Source organism: Hetaerina americana, unplaced genomic scaffold (genome assembly GCF_022747635.1).
Source record: "Hetaerina americana unplaced genomic scaffold, ioHetAmer1.1.p SCAF_1, whole genome shotgun sequence".
Taxonomy (NCBI): domain Eukaryota; kingdom Metazoa; phylum Arthropoda; class Insecta; order Odonata; family Calopterygidae; genus Hetaerina; species Hetaerina americana.
Genome location: NW_027286069.1, coordinates 27,355,244 through 27,372,157, shown reverse-complemented (window position 1 = coordinate 27,372,157; position 16,914 = coordinate 27,355,244). Strand labels below are relative to the sequence as shown.

The 16,914-nt window shown below is 35.4% G+C and overlaps 2 protein-coding genes across 7 annotated transcripts in view; one reads left to right on the top strand and one right to left on the bottom strand.

Annotated features, from left to right (window-relative positions):
- Nucleotides 1–3,422: 3,422 nt before the first annotated feature.
- LOC139690094 (peptidyl-prolyl cis-trans isomerase-like 3) lies at nucleotides 3,423–4,660 on the bottom strand. The gene is made up of 5 exons (XM_071587321.1): nucleotides 4,544–4,660; nucleotides 4,337–4,411; nucleotides 4,079–4,240; nucleotides 3,891–4,009; nucleotides 3,423–3,804 (listed from the first exon to the last, which is right to left on the bottom strand). The coding sequence occupies exons 1-5, from the start codon at nucleotides 4,544–4,546 to the stop codon at nucleotides 3,678–3,680; spliced, it is 486 nt and encodes a 161-aa protein (XP_071443422.1). The 5' UTR covers nucleotides 4,547–4,660; the 3' UTR covers nucleotides 3,423–3,677.
- An 84-nt stretch (nucleotides 4,661–4,744) lies between these two features.
- The window catches only part of LOC139690065 (uncharacterized), a 138,944-nt gene continuing 126,774 nt past the window's right edge, over nucleotides 4,745–16,914 (top strand). For 4 of the 6 annotated variants that reach the window (XM_071587300.1, XM_071587289.1, XM_071587280.1 and 1 more), the window contains exons 1-2: nucleotides 4,745–4,849; nucleotides 5,400–5,537. In XM_071587300.1, coding sequence (XP_071443401.1) covers nucleotides 5,454–5,537 — 84 coding nt within the window. In that variant the 5' untranslated portion in view covers nucleotides 4,745–4,849; nucleotides 5,400–5,453. The remainder of the gene's footprint in view (nucleotides 4,850–5,399; nucleotides 5,538–16,914) is intronic. The other 2 variants (XM_071587273.1, XM_071587308.1) reach the window with 1 other exon arrangement.

Genomic DNA, 16,914 nt, shown 5'->3' with positions numbered 1-16,914 from the left:
TCAAAAAGATTTTAGGCCATAGAATAAGAGTTTCATGAAAAATATAATGTCAGAATAACTCGTTTACTCAATATTGGGAGAGGGTTAAAAATGTGTGGAAACATTGGTGTGCAAGTTGATGTTACAAATAGCTAAACCCTGGGAGAGGAGCGCATGTACAGAGGGTGTAGGTACATATATATTTTCTGCCAGTTACAAAGTCCTCATGCATAGACATACAAAGGAAAAAATTCTCACTAAAGAGGAAATTTGAACAGAAGTCAATTGCTTTGAGATTATAGTCATGAACAATTGCGAGAGAAAGTGGTACTTGGAGAAAGAAATCACATTGGTCATTATTGCTAATGATGAAAAATCAATCAAGAATATTGCACCTTTCTAGCAAAAAAAGAATTAATGGGCCAAGAAAACAAGAGAAGGTAGTTAATTTATTACTATCATGATAAATTACATTAATATTCTGGTTTCAATTATTTATTATGATGAATCAAAATGTACATTAAAGAATCAAAATGTAGCTGGAGCCATATTTGGGTTGGGTTTCTTTAATTTAACTTCTTGTTTCTTTACCTAATTCATCTAAGTCCATTCATAGAAAGAAACAATTGAAATTGGGGAAAAACTAATTACAAATGCAGTCACTGAAAAAATCAATTCACTTTAATCAACAAGAGCTAAGGCACACTGGCATCACAAGTATCATCAGCAGTAATGGATTGGCGTGAAAATATCATAATTGGATAAGACAGAACAGTATCTAGCCAACCCATTTCGTTAATCATGCTTTTCTGGTTTCAGATTTCTTTTTCATGAGTTTATCAAATGCCAAATACATGTTTAATTTTCAGTTTTCCTGATTTCTATCACTTAATACATTTTTCAATGTACTCTTAAATGGCCTTGGATCTTCAATGTTTTTCGACTTTCCTTCTATTATTCAATACTCTATCTTGATATATACCCTCTTAATTTTCCTGCACTTCAAAGTTTCCATGCCAATTACACTGTGGCACATATTTGATCAATTAATCATAGGGAAACGGAATTCACAAGGCTTGGTCCAAAACACTTCCTTGATAGGTAAAATGCTCCACCTGATATAGTTTTTGCTCTCCAATTTTAACATTTAGCTTAGCCTTCCCCTTTCCAGAAAACTTCATAACCTTTGCTTTGTTTGTACTAATTCCCATCCTATACCTATCAAACTGATTTTCTGATGTACGCAGCAATGGCTGACAGGCTAACTAAAGCTTCATCATCTATCTTCAAACAGCTGATTTTATGAATTCCATGCCAACTCTTCTCATGCCTCTTTTACCAATTCCTCTAGGTGTACATTGATGAGCATGGTTGATAATGGTTGCCCAACCCTGTCTTACTTTCCTTCCTAATATTGCCCATCTTGATTCCCCATTTGCCAATTGCACTTGAGCGGTCTGAGACATGTACAGGTTGGGGATGAACCTCTTATCCCTTCAATCTACTCTTATTTCTACAATTTTTCATTAATTCTATCAAATTTACTCTATTAAATCTTTGCCTGATCATGATATAGCTTAACTGATATTTCTGTGAAACCCTGGATATTTTCACTGCATAACTAAGTCTATTATGGAGTTTAAATTCAGATTTTAAAGAAACTGTGGGAGATGCTGCAACAGTAACTTTTAATGGAGTCATCCGCTAATGTGCATTTCAATGCAACAATTTCAGAGTGTATAAATCATTCATACCCAGGTCAAGGTGAATGATTTTTAAACTCTGAAATTGTTTTGTTTAAATTCAGTGTTCATAATGTTTATACCCTGTCTAAAGCCTAACAGTATTGATTTCTCTCAAATACCATTCCTTGTTCATAAACCATAGTCTCCAACCAAAATACCTCTCTCCCTTAGGCCACAGTTGCTTTCCAATACCCCATCACTATCCACTTCCACTCCATGAACTGCAATTTTTTTCATCTACTTAAGTATATACTCTGTCCAACTTCGTACACTATTGTGGCTGACTTGTAGACCTGGAAAATTACCGAGTTCATTGGATCATCTTTTACTTCAACTACAAATATTCTATCACTCCTCTGCACAATGTTCATCACCCTTCTTCCTGTCTTTTTCTTCATTACTGCCACTCCTCCCTGGCTCTGTAACTCTCCACTGTATATTAATCTATAACTATTGCTCCAATAATCCCTAACATCCATCCATCTCACTTTTCACGGAACTAAAATATCTATATATATTTCCTCTCTCTATCCATTGCCCTTTATTTCTCATTTTACCAGTTCTCAACATTGTCCTAGAATCCCAAGTCTCTATTCTACCTGGTTCAGCCCTCTTTATCTGCTGCTGTCGTCAATTTCCCTCTGCTCAAGGGTTTTGGGTGACGTTGAATGCACAGGCCTTGCAATTCCTACAGCTGGGTTTGACACATGACCAGAGTCCCATAGTTGCCAGGATTCATTTTAGTAATTTTGTGCATCTTTGGGATAAATAATTGAGGCGTTTTCCAGATACATTCCAAGTATTTCTTAACATGCCATCATCACCCAAACGGACACTCCACTGGGGGCAGATGGCCTCTGCGGCTACCTCACTGAGGTACAGCTGCTGCAAGGATCTTTCATCTGTCACCTATCCTCTATGGAAGACCCTACCAGAAGCATTTATCATTGCCCCTGTCGGTACGAAGGTCTCGGGATAATCGGAACACACAAGCGCTTCCACCATGGAGTAAATTCATTAACTTTCCAAAGCATTCCAAGGATTGGCACAAGATAACCACACTGTCATTGATTCCACAATTTCTCTAATTAATTAATGTAACAAGTTCAACACTTCTACATTGAAAATGAATTATAAGCAGGTCAGTCTGAATAATGAATCTGTATGAAAACCATTTTAAATATTCAGAAAAAAATACTAACTCTGGTTAAAAATAAACTTTTGTAACAAAGGCTAGTGGGGAGGCTTTGCAAAATAGTTTACGTTTGTAAGCTTGACTGAAGGCTTTAGTGTGACTTCCCTGGGTGATATGTGGAGGTTTGAGTCCCTTCCACCATTTTGCAGAGGTTAACATATACAAGAATTCACAATGCAATAAACATTTTTGTCCATTTGAAACTGGGATTAAATTGTGCGCAACACACAGGCACTGAAATCATTAGAGCTTAATCACTTTGGAAGTGCCGCTCAGTCATTACTATGGCCATCATCATCTTTTTTATTACAAAGTTAACTGATCTGATGCATGTAATCATTGTCACAATAAGGGCTAGTCAGTTATCGACTGACAGTACTTACCTATTTATTGAGGTCTGAACCATTTGTCTAAAGTTTACATCAATCCGGAATTCTTCCAAAAATTACAATAATGGGTAATATTTCAGCAGGAAAAAATCTTATTAATGTAGAGGTGATATTGCAAAAGAATACTTTACTTCACATTTATGAGGCGATAAAACATCCAACAATGCCACAAAATTCATACAAGTTAGAACTTATAACTTCGGAGGGAGAGTTTTAATCCATAGAAGTAGAGTTATCTCATGAAGCCACTAAACGGAACCATTTAATCGGGGGAAATAACAAATCCCTTGCCCTTAATTAAACCAGCCTGAAATCAATAGTATACCACGGACTGGAAACCAACCACTACCTTCTTCGCTTTTACGAAAATCAAGACGCAATTGGGTTTGCATGGATGGTTACACTTGTTATCCTTGTTTCCGTGAGAGGTCTGTAATTTTTTGGATTCACAGGAAGTTTCTCGAGCTCCTCCAGGGCATCAAATCCATCAATGACCCTATAATAAAGTTTGGTAAAAATAACAAGTAGCGAGGCAACGGCATTTGCACAAGAAGAAATGTATGATAACATTTTTATACTTACTTTCCAATGATTGTATATTTTAAATCTAAATGTGGCTGTTCCGCATACGTGATAAAAAATTGACTGGCGTTCGTATTTGGACCACTGTTTGCCATTGATACAGTACCTCTGCAGCTGTGCTATTTAGAGAAGAAACACTTCAAACACTAATTGAGATGGTTTTCATGTGGATAGAAATATTTAATTACCTTTAAATCGTCTTTAAATTCGTCCTCGAATTTTCTACCCCATATTGAATTACCGCCTTTTCCGGTATTGGTAGGATCTCCAGTCTGGACAATAAATCCTTTCATGTTACGATGGAAAAGACAACCATTGTAATAGTCACTGGCGCACAATGCTAAAAAATTCTGCAATAAAATACGTCAATAGCACATCGGGATAAATAACATGGTAATTTTTTGGCCATGCAACCTTATATATTGTCGAGCAATGAAAATATATACCTCGCAGGACTTCGGACATGATTCGCAATATAGCTCAATCTTGATATCTCCAACGTCGGTATGAAGAGTTACAGCCTAAAATAATCACAAATTAAACAAAATGTATTCCACTACAACGTTCGAGTAGCTATATAAAATTTTACATACGCTAGCAAAACAGCGAATGGACATAACAACCGCGGGGGTTAACTTCATTCGCATACCTACCATTGAGAATATTTCCTCGAGAAAAGTTACATACTTTTGGGAAGTGAAATTTAAACTACGGCCAGTTTAACATTGTCGACATTTTTCAAACATTACGATGCTTCCGTGGTCGCAAGTTATGGCCTGATGGGAGCTTCGTGACGTCATAGTATTGATCGCGGAAGAGTGTCGTTGTTCGCCATCTTGCAGTTTGTGGCTTTAGTCACTGAAGAAAGTTAAAATAAAATCCTCAATCATCCGTCCTATATTGTATTCGGAAAGGATTATTTCCCATCGTATAATTTGTACCCACCTGGGCGGACCAAGGTAATTATCCAATGCAATAGCCTATTACTCAGTAAAAGTTAAATAATTCACTACGTCTATCCTGTAACTTAATACCGATTTTTAGATGTTTTATGGTGATGTGTCGGTATTGAACGTTAAAGTAAGTGACCGGGATTTAGATAACGGCTTATTGAATTACATAGTCCTCGTGAGACGTTTATTAGTGTCTAAATTTTGTGATTGCGTAATGAATGAGTTCAAAAACCTTAATGACAATCGTACAACCGAATGCACGGAGACGCTTTTTGTGTTAAAGTCTGTGGATTAACGAAATTGATCTTAGTATTATTCGAAACCTGTTTGCATGTTGCTTTAATCGTGTCTTAAACCTCGGTTGTTACCCTAGTTAGCCTAATATGCCATTATAGGAACTCTACCTGTCAATTGTCAATGTTTTCTCTTTCCTAATCTTTCTTTGTAATGTATCCTAAGAAGTAATTATTGGCTATAAAATTCTGCGAGGTGACTTAAACATTGTTGGTTTTAATACCTCAAATGATATTTAAGATTTTATTTTCTTTAATTTCAGCCAAAGGGTTCGCTCTACGGGTCCGTTTCATCTAAATGGTTGTCTGTGGTCACTATGTCCACACTATCGGGGCTTGCAACGAAGGGGGAGAAAGGCAAATCAAAATTTCAATCTTTGGATATCAATAGTTTATACAGGGTAAGTAATAAATACTCATCACTTCAAACTCTCATTCTGTTTGGAAAATCCTGGAGCATTTCAATGTTCAGTTGGGCAATGTTTGTTAATTGATTCATGTAGTATTTTATTATGGTGAAGGGAAGCCACACCCTAAATTCTGAAAGAAATAGGGATATCGATTTCGTTTGTACAATCTTTTTTTATGCAAACAGCTTGTTTAGTTATAGCATTTATCGCCCCATAAAATTGATTTAATGCGTTCAGTACTTAAACAAATAGTTAAGTCGATTGTTTGAATTTATTTGTGGGATATTTTTGCCCATCTAGGATTAGTTTTGTTGAGTTAACGTATTAAATGGTCATCTTTGGATAGAGTACCGTCCTATGCAAGTCATCTTCAACATAGTAGTAATCGCCAAAAGTGTGTGCAAAAAGTATGTATGTGTTACATTGTGGTTGTATGTATTGCTACATTATCATCATTTCTTGTCAGGGTTAATTTAATTGTACGTATAGGTGACAATGAACAGAAATTGTTCAAGTTTGGGCTCAGAGATGTAGTTTGTTCACTTAAATGATTGCACCTAATATCAAACTGTAGTTTCTCCTTATATTTCCAAATTTCGTGGCCCTCTCAAACATTTTGTTTTGCACACCATAGGTATGAGAATTTAAGGGCTATCGGGCACCAGCTGATTTGTTGAAAGACATGCGGTGATAAAAAAATGTGGCATTGGTCTCATGATCTAGCGAAGTACAATATTCAAGTCTCAGTTTAATGGATTCAATCCTTCTATTTTCCAAAATTGTGGTCGGTTGTAATATAGCCCGTTTAAAGTATTTCTTCCCTCGGAGCGTTAAAAAAGTCCGTTTTGCAGTGATGAAAAGTATTTGGCAACATATTCAGATGAAATGTTAAAATTTTGCTTTGAACTCCGGTTTTTCATAATTATACATCGCTAGTGTCATAGTTGTTCAATTCAGTTTTAAAATACTCTTCATATTTTATATTTAAAAGTTGTTACGTACGAATTTACCAGCCATTTTATTCCAAGTGAATTAATAAATAATTTTGTAAATGGTATCAGCATTTAGAAGAGGGCAAGTGAGGTTATTTGATACCAAGTGAGCCATGAATGTGATATTGCATTAGGGGTGTGTGCAATTATCAACCTGGAAATTAGTAATTCAATGATGGGGATAAACTATGGTAACATCTATTTAGTATTTTAAACAGTATATTATGCCTAATTTATTCTACATTTTATTTTTATGTAAATTGTCTGTGGCCTGTATTGACATAGGTGCTTATTTGATAATGTACCAGGTATTTAGTGTGTGGAAAGCATGTATAGTTATAACAACATTCTATAAGTTCTCAATTAGGTTAAAGAGAGTGTAAACTAAAATTAACATGTCAGTATGTTGTCACATCGCTAATACTTTAATTCTGCTCCATAAATAGTCTTGTTTCGTAATAAGCTGTGCTTAATTCCTAGCTAACTATATATTTTTAGTGCGTTGATTCTGGAACCTGGGTTTAACAAGACCGCCCATAGAGGATTAAAAATAATTTGAATATACTGGAAATCATTTGTATTAACTGTTAGTTCTTTGTCTTCTTTGTGTTATCAGTTAAGTGTGCAATAAATTGCACACTTAACTGATACTCTGATCATTAGGAAATTTTGTGGACACATTAATTTACAATTAGTCTTATAAAATGCTGCTCATTGCCAAATGGTAACAGCTTTCCACTAGATAAGATTTGTTAAACATATTTGTGTAAAAAAATCTTATCCAGTGAAAATTGTTATCATTTTATCTTGTTATGATTGAATATCACTATGTCATAACTCAAACTAAAAAAATTGTGAAATTCTGGCTTCGTTTATGCTAGACTGATAACCATATAGAAGATTATTGTAATTTTAATTTTCAATATTTTTCGTAACATTGTTGCTAAAGCATTTATTTTATGTTCCTGCCATTGTCCACAATTTTATAAAACGTTCATGAAACAAAAATGATGTAAGGAACATTGGAAAACTCTGGACTTGGTTGAAAATAGTACGCATGTGGTCCATTGTATCTTTCCCCAGGTAAAAGACAGACTAAATTATGATAAATGAAGATGTAGATAAATAATGTACTGTTTTAATGAAGATCTAGCATGAAATGTAGAATAAATAAGCTTATGTTAAAGAATTAAAAAAGTGAAGATTGAAGATGAAAAGTCAAAATAGTATACGAGGTTGTCTTCAATGAATGAAAAGGCTATGTCTGGCAACATTAAGAAATTAGGTTGACTTTAATTGACTTCTCCTGCATATTGGAACTTGCATGAAAACCTACATTTCCGTGTAAAGATGCAGGTTTTCATTGACTAAAACTGCAGTTTCTATAGGGTAGAAGACATTTTAGGAATGCAATTAAATATATTTCTGATATACCCTTTACTATGAAACCAAAAACCTCGTGACCCGCATAATTGTCTTTGTAAAACAAATTAAGACAAATTATAATTAAAATCCTTTTGACCTAATTTAGTTGAATACCACATTGAATGTGTGAATGAAATTAATGTTTCTACTTTGAAAATAGAATTTTACATCATGCTAATCCTTTTGATTCGTCAGAATCAGTTTGTTCCCCAAGTAGTAGTCTCACTTTAGGAAGACTTAAAAATGTATCGGTGGTTAGGGAGGAGGCCTACATTAATGCATCAAAGAAGGAAGTTTCTTGATCAGGATGCTACTCTTATAAATCACAAACACAACATGGATTGGTGCAGCTAATTAATTAATTAGGGTTAAATGTCAAAGAGGAAAGCATTTTTTTGTCAATATGTTAATTTCACCTTGGCCTTCCCAAATGAGGAGACCAAAACCATTACATAAGAATAATACTATAAGATCAATTGTCTCAGCCCTCAAATGCTACATCCACTGCCTATCAAGTTCATTTCGGTGGAAAGTTGTTGGTACAGTTTTGTACCCTCTAAATTTCTTCATTGTTACTGTAAACTAATTTCTGTTACAAATTGCAGATAAACAGGTTTCCTGCGTAGTGAGAAAAATGAGAAAAGGAAATACTGCAATTTTATAATTGCAATGTGTATGTGACCATGGAGTCACCCCTATGCAGAATTAGATAAATTGTGAAAGTAGAATTCTGTTATCTCCTCTGTTTCTCATGATGGTAAAAATCCAAGTGAAGCCAGAAACTTTGTCCTATTTAGGTTTCCTTCCTGTATAATTCAAATAGTGACATCACCTGTTTTCTTATCCATGGATTTCTTCTAATGGATATTGATATAGATATTGTTTTCTTCTAATAGTATAAATTATGTGATTGCTGCTCAATGGTGATTGGGTATTATGGAGAGCCTTCAGCAAAACACAAAGGAAAAGTAGATCTAGACCTACGTCTTGAAAATCCAGCTAGATAGCCAGCAAGGGGTAGCATTTGGAGAGAGGGAGCATGCATAGCACTCAGCAGAACTGTGCGCAAGGACTTCACCACAGAAAAATGAAGTTTGAACCCAGTTTACTCTTTCCAAACAAAGAGTATTCGTATTTATTACCTGTTCCTGTGTTTTATCCGTGTTATCACATGCAGTCCTTCGTTTTTTGAATCTTTCCTGTTTTCCTTTTCAGCTGTCATCAAGCCCTTTCAGGAAAGCCTTGAATGCTTGTGTTCTTTACCTTCTCCCATTTGAAATCTTTGTTCAATCCCTCCTCTCTTGACATATATTCATGGACTTAAATTGTTATGTGACTTCATATTTTAGTTTACCAATGTAAGGACCTGTTGTAATAGACCATTTTTAAAACATACAACATTCAGTTTACGTAATCAACTTTTAATGAATGTTTTTGTAAGTGATCCAGTGGAGTATAATCAAACCCTCATGCTGTTATTTTGTCAATGTTTATGTGATTTTGGAGATCTGCAACTTATTAAACGGGAGATAAATAGTGAAAAATAATTGTGAGACTTTTCTTGCTTTCCGCTGAGCGTCTCATCGAAAGCAAGTGTAGGAGTTAATAAGAATATGGTCTTTACTTGATAGGGATGATTAATTAATGTTAATTGAATATGAGGCATATAATTTGATTCATTCATTGTTGATGCTTCACCAACTCAAAGGTAAGTTTGATTGGTGGGGTAAAACTTACCTAATGCTTAGCCCAACAGTGTGTGAAATTCACTCATTTTAGTAGGGCAGTGTCTTTCTCTGTGCCATCTTTGGTGCCTCAAAAATCCACAGTAATCTGGAGGGTGATGGTCACCTGGAATTGAACCAACTCAGATCTCTGGTATAGCCCAGTGTTCTATCTAATTGATTACCATACCACCTAATGTTTAATTTTACTCTAATCAATAATGTAACCTAGTCACATTGCCATTCATACTTCTGGTTGTTATAGCATATAGTTTTGATGCTTAAACAATAGTGTGCATTATTCTCTCAACTTTGTAATTAAGTTAAATTGCTTGTAACTACATGAGGTAATGATTGTCCCAGCTAAGTATGGAAAATCTGCTTTAATTATAATTTTATGAAATTAGTGTCCAAAATTCACTTCATCAGCATTCGCTATTTTAAAATTCTAATATTTTTTAAGTGAGAGGGTCAGTTCCCTTTTTATCATTAAAGGAATGATAGCAAAGTAAGCGGGAGAATAGCCGAAGAAACTTGTCGCTCTCTAAACATTACTGTGTAAATGTTATGTTTTCAATAACCTCTTTATTCAGATAATTTGCTGTTATTTATTTAACTTCTGGTGGTCTTTGGCTAGTAATCTATACATTTTTTGCCAAGGGAATTCTCAAACTGTATGTTTTTTAATTTTTCCAATTTTCTGCATCAAGGCCAACTTGTTACAAAGGTGTCAAAGCACTGATATACCATATTTTCCCATCGATAATCCACAAGTTATCAATGCATAAATGTTCAGATGATTGAAAAAATGACAATGTGTGTTATGTAATGAAAATGGAAAAAATCCAAACATTTACATATCTGTGCACACCCTAATTTATAGAAGAGTTTTGGAAAAATAAATTAGTCTGGAAGCATGCCTTTCTTATTGCATTCTATTTTATACAAATGTGCTACTGTTTCAGGTATTTCATCTCATAAATCCTTGAGAAAAAGAAGAAATATATAATTTCTATACTTCATTTATTCTAATGCGTAGTACTTCTTTATTCTAATGCATATTACTTCACGTATGCATAGAGTGCGTCCTATCATACACACATATGTGTAAATATATGATAGGATAGGTAGATCCATCGAATCCAAGAAATTCGTAGCCTGAATCAGAATTAAATGAATCAAGTGTATTTATTATCTCTTCAGGCACATCACTGAGTTCACTTTTGAAGTTAACTCTCCCTCATCTTCTAGCACTGGTGTTGAAATATTGCCTAAAGCTTTTTCAAATCCATATTTTACACAAGTCCTTCTGACACCCTGCCAACTTTCCAGGATCCACTGGCTTATTTCTTCTTAAGACACTCTTAATCCTTCCCGATTCTGTGTAGGCTTTCTTACCAGGCATCAACCACTTTTCCCAACTAGAACATAACTTTGATTTAAAAGATTTACAATGGATAAATCCTGCCAGCCTCGCGTTTTCCTTTTTTGTCCGCAAAATTGATTACTTCTAGCTTAACCATCGCTGTATACGATTTTCTTCTCTTTTCTTAAGGAAATTCTAAATAACAAAAGTTTAACTCAATTCAGGTTTGAAACAATCACCATGTAGGCGGCACTTTCATAAAACCTGGAGGGTGTATAGAACAGCGTGTACTAACACAGTGTACAAACAAAAGCAAACAAATAAAGAAAATAATATTTCATTTATTCTCTTATTTTTTTGATATTTGATTTGCTGAAAGTTAATTTATATAGCAAATGAAAGGGCACACAAACCTATGTTATATATATAGCCACAGGCAATTGTGATTTCATGTATTCATTGGTTGTTACCATCTATTAGCGAATTGATATAGATGTATGTTTACACACAATACATATATATTCATATATATATATTCATATATATATATATATATATATATATATATATATTCATATATATATATATATATATTTTTTTTTTAAGGTAATCTACCGGTTAAGGTAGGTTTTTGGATGGACACAACTACCAAACAAATATTTTATTACTCCTAACAAAACACAAAATCCATCATCCTACTCTATATCAGGTCCCTCTTCATCTCTGAGTACTTTCTTCCTCCCTTCATCCCGTCCAACATCCCTATCCTGTTCCTTCCCTTTCCTCTTTTGCCCAACATTCTACCCTCTATCACAGTCTTCAACATCCCACTGCCAGTCAACACCCCCTTCATCCACTTTTCCTGCCTCCATAGGATTGCTCCCAACAAACCCCTCTCTTCGCCCACCATGCCAAGTACTTCCTCATTTGTTTTCTTCTCTGTCCATTTAACCTTCTCCATTCTTCTCCACACCCACATTTCAAAAGCCTCCAATCTCAACGTCTATCCTCCAGCTTCAATGACCACGTTTCCGCGCCGTACATAGCTACGCTCCATATCAAAGTTTTAACAAGTCTTTTCTCAACATCCTTACTCAATGTCCCTGTCATCAACTCCCTCTTCCTTGTGAAAGCCTCTTTGCCTAGCGCAATTCTTCTCCTTACGTCCTTACTACTTTGATCGTGTTGGTTCAAAACACTACCGAGATACGTAAACTGCTCTACCTGCTCTAGTTTTTGCCCTCCTATTTTAATGTTAAGCTTGGCCTTTTTCTTTCTAGAAAATCGCATAACCTTTGTTTTCTTAATATTGATTCTCATCCCATACCTGTCGCACTGAATTTCCAATTCACTCAGCAATGCTTGCAGCCCCTTGGCTGACTTACATACTAAAGCTTGGTCATCAGCAAACCTAACTGATTTTACGAATTCCCCACCCACTTTCATTCCTACCTCGAGTTCTTCCCATGCCTCTTTAATCATTTCCTCTGCATACAGGTTGAACAGCAACGGTGATAATGGGCAACCCTGCCTCACACCCCTTCCTAACACTGCCCATCCTGACTCCCCGTTTCTCACCCGCACCTGAGCAGTCTGAGACATGTACAGGTTGCGGATTAGCCTCCTTTCCCTCCAATCTATTCCTATTTTCTGCAGAATACTCATTAGTTTTCCCAATTCACCCTATCAAACGCTTTTTCGAAATCTACGAAACAGGCAAATACCTCCTGGTTGTGTTCTATATTCCTCTCGATTAATAATCTCATTACTGCAATGGCATCACGCGTACCTCTCCCCTTCCTAAACCCAAACTGATCATCCCCTAAGTAATCATTTGCCCTACTCTCTATCCTTTTGTTTATGATCCTGAGAACAACTTTAGCTGCGTGGGATATCAAACTAATTGTCCTATAGTCCTCACATGACGTGGCCTTTACCTTTTTCGGAATAGGAACTAAAACTGATCTCACATAGTCTTCCGGCCAGATTCCCTCCTCATAAATACTACGGATCAGCCCATATAGCCTCTTCCTCCCACATTTTCCTAAGCATTTTAAAAGTTCCACGGGAATGTTATCTACCCCCACGGCCTTATTTAGTTTCATCTCCCCTAGTGTCCTTTCTATCTCATGGTCTAGTATGCCTGGACCTAAGCTGTCCTCCTCTACGTCATTTTCTTTTTCAATGTCTAACTTTGTTGGTCTGAGTTCTTTACCATACAGTTCTTCTATATACTCCTTCCATCTCTCTTGGATCTTTCCTGCGTCAACTATTACCTTACCCGCCTTATCTCTAACTGTTAGCATAGCTCTTCCTTTCTTACTTCCCGATAAAGATTTAACTCTCCTGTACAGCACACCGATTTCACCCTTCCTCTGCAGACTTTCCATATCCTCGCACTGCGTCTTCCACCATGCTTCTTTTGCTTTATTCGTTGCCCGCCTCAATTTATTGTTCAATTCTTTGTACTTCATTTTGCCTAATTCTGTATTTATATTCTTCCATTTTCTCCGCTCATCCATCTTTGTAATCATCTCATCCGTGATCCATGGTTTCCTAGTCCTTTTAGCGTTAACGGTTCCAATAATGTCTTTTGCGGCTGTAGACAACCCCTTCTTGATCATTTCCCATTTTTCTTCGATAGTACTAAGCCCTTTACCATCCATATATATATATATATATATATTCATATATATATATATATATATATATATATATATATATATATATATATACGTACACACAGATGCGTCGCATCTGTACACGTTCAAGATAACTATGAAGCTCTGGGCGTGGGGTATCTATACAAATTCATGATAACTGCCAATTTCTGGGTGCACGTTATCGATGGCAAAATATGCCCTTACCCAGAATACAATAAATTACTCTTTTGCTCCACAACTTTCTACCTCCCTTCATTCTGTCTTCGTCATTTAAATTCCATTGTCACTCCACATGCTCTGCATCCACTTTTCTGTCTCCTTTGAACTTCTATCAACATCCTCCTTTTCAATACTGTCACCAATTTTCTCATATTGCTTTCTCTTATTGTACAGAACTAGAAAATTGATGGAAGATATAATCAAGGCTTAGGTGATTTGGACTTGTTTATCCACTTTCTCTTCATTCAGCCTTTTCATTCGCCTCAAATTAACCCCTGGGAAACTTAGATGCTTTTAGAGCTAATGTTGATTCATCATTATGCAATTGAAATACTTTCAGCTACTTCAAAATTTACTAGTTGACTGATATTTATTTTAGGGAGTCTTACTGGGCTTGTTACAAAAATCAAAGAAAAATTGTCATTTCCTCCATTAAATTCATTTCAGGTATCTCAAGTGAATTATTTTTCATTCAGTAAACATTTCAAGACTGATATTATTTCTTTGAAATTTTGATCTGCAGTCATACTTATTCACTCAAATAAACCCATGACTTATTTACAAAAACAGTTCAGAACACTTTGTCATGATAATTATGTCTGGCACATCAACAGCTGGATGTATGTCGTAAAACCTTCACTATTTTTATGTTTCAATCCTTAAAGGACCATTTATGTAAGTCCGCCCACAAAGGGTGGCCTCCTGAATTTTCAATCTGTTTTCTCACGCTCTTGAATTGCTTGATTATGATTGACTTCCAAGTTTGCAATTCTTTCAACCCTTATTGTTGTATTGCATTTTACTTAATATTTATGATGATCAAAGTGAATATGTATTCTAATTCACATATCACTATAATAGGAAAGTGGTAGTCGAGGGGTAGAGCATTGACTATTGACCAGAGAGCCTGGGTAAATTTCCCAGGCATTCCCCTTGTGGGCACCCTCAGCTTCATCTGAGCTGTGTGAATTTTTGGGTACCAAAACTTCCTGGGAAACCATAGGTGGCACAGGGAAAGGATCTGTGCCAAATATCCTGATGTGTGAATGTCACACGACAGTGGGCTTAGCAGTGGGTGAATTCAACTATCACCTATCAAACTGACCTTAGGGTTGATAACTGTATTTGTTTTTTTAAATATCAGTGTAATGTGATTTTTTTAATTGTACAATTTATGTGCAACTTTCACCATTTTCAACCATCTAGTCATCTTTTTGGGATACTTGTGTATCCTATTTTTCATTTATCTAGGTAAATTTGTGATTTTAAAATATTAGTAAAGGCTTGATGACTGTAGAATTGTGATGTATGGATCAGAGACATCATCTTTTAGGCTATAGAATGAGCATAGGTAGATGGTGGGTTTTTGAGATATAACTGTGGCCAAGAATGGAAAAAATGAGTTAGGCAGAGAGTGAGGCAAACATCAAGATTAGTAAAGGCTTAATGACTAGAATTGTGATGTATGGATTGGGTTTGGTTGGGTAAAGAGGAAGTTACGGGGGAAACTCTAAAAAGGCAGAGAATTTGAATCGATATAATATTAAAAAGAGTTAGATATACAAGGCTCTAATAGACAGGAATGTGCTGGGTAGAGGAAGAAAGAGAAAGTAGACAGCATGAAGACAGGCAAAATTTATGAAGAAATGAAGTAAGAAATAATGTGGGCCAAAGAAAGAGGGAAGTTATCTATATACTTAAAACCTATCTTTTAAATAGGTAAAATATCTTGAATTAATGAATTGAATTGTTTCGCTTTCAAAAAGTTGTCTATTGGATAGGGATTTGGAAGCAGGATATTTCTTCCAATTAATCAATTTTAAACAACCCTAGTTCATGATTAATTGTCCAACAGAATCATAATATTTTCCAATTAAGGCCATTCTTAATTAGCTACTAATTGACCAAGTTTGATGACATGATATTGAGGTAATGGCAATTCATGGGGTAAAAGTTATTATCATAGATAAAATAGCACAATACAACTATGGGCAAGTACTTCAGCCTGTACTTTGTGGATTTAAGGAGGCATTTGACTTGGCGTGAACAAAGTAGAGGATTAAACTCGAGGGCCAGTTATTTTATCAAAGCATATGTGTGTGTGTGTATATATGTGTATAAATCAGACAGCTCAGGCACGAGTGGCAGTGGGAGAATTGGGATGGGCTGGAAATGAGACCGAGTTATTCATTATTACGAAAGATATATATTGAGGAAATGTGAAGCATGGTACAGGATGGGCTTAAACTGGATTTAAAAGTCAGGTTTTTACATGATCAAGCGAGAGTTAGGCTGACAGCCAAGGGAAAGCTATTATTGTTGAGTGCTTTACAGGAGCAATACAAAAACTATGGTATAAAAATTAACCATAAGATGGTGAAAGTAATTTCTAAATTAATTTAAATAATAATAGTGGTAGTAATAAGATGGAATAAACTAGAGCTGGTGGAACATTTGGGTAATAATTTAGAGGGAATGGGTGTTGTGTTGTGGTGGAAATATTAGAAGGATAACTGCATTGAGAGAAGCATTTACCAGATGAAAATGACAGGTATGGTAATTAATTATTAAATTTAAGGTCAGGACAAAATGGTGTGTATCATTGAATTAATATTAAGCCTGGACTTGGAGGAAAGAGTTTGGCATAGATATTTTGAGGTGTAGGTGTGGAGAAATTAAGTTAGCCTGAGATGATGGTGGATGGTGGAGTTTTAATAATGGTGGGTGAAGAGAGGAAGTTGCTTTAATAATTTCAAAAAAGGCAGAATATTGAATTAGGCTTTTAAGATGGTATGAAGGCAGATAAAGAAGCAAGTATCAATACAGGAAACAATGTTAGGCAATCAAGAAATTTCTCACAATGTATAAAAGGGCGCAATAGCCATTAGGGGCCATCCAAAATATCTAAATTGTTGGAATAATCTGAATTAGTTGTAGGGTGTCGGCCAACATGGAAAGCTCAGGGAATTGGGTTAATAT

Coding starts and splice junctions, on each gene's coding strand:
- LOC139690094 (XM_071587321.1), bottom strand. Junction 4,241..4,336: donor CATGTCCGAAGTCCTGCGAG/GTATATATTTTC, acceptor ATTTTATTGCAG/AATTTTTTAGCATTGTGCGC. Junction 4,010..4,078: donor AATTTAAAGACGATTTAAAG/GTAATTAAATAT, acceptor TTCTCTAAATAG/CACAGCTGCAGAGGTACTGT.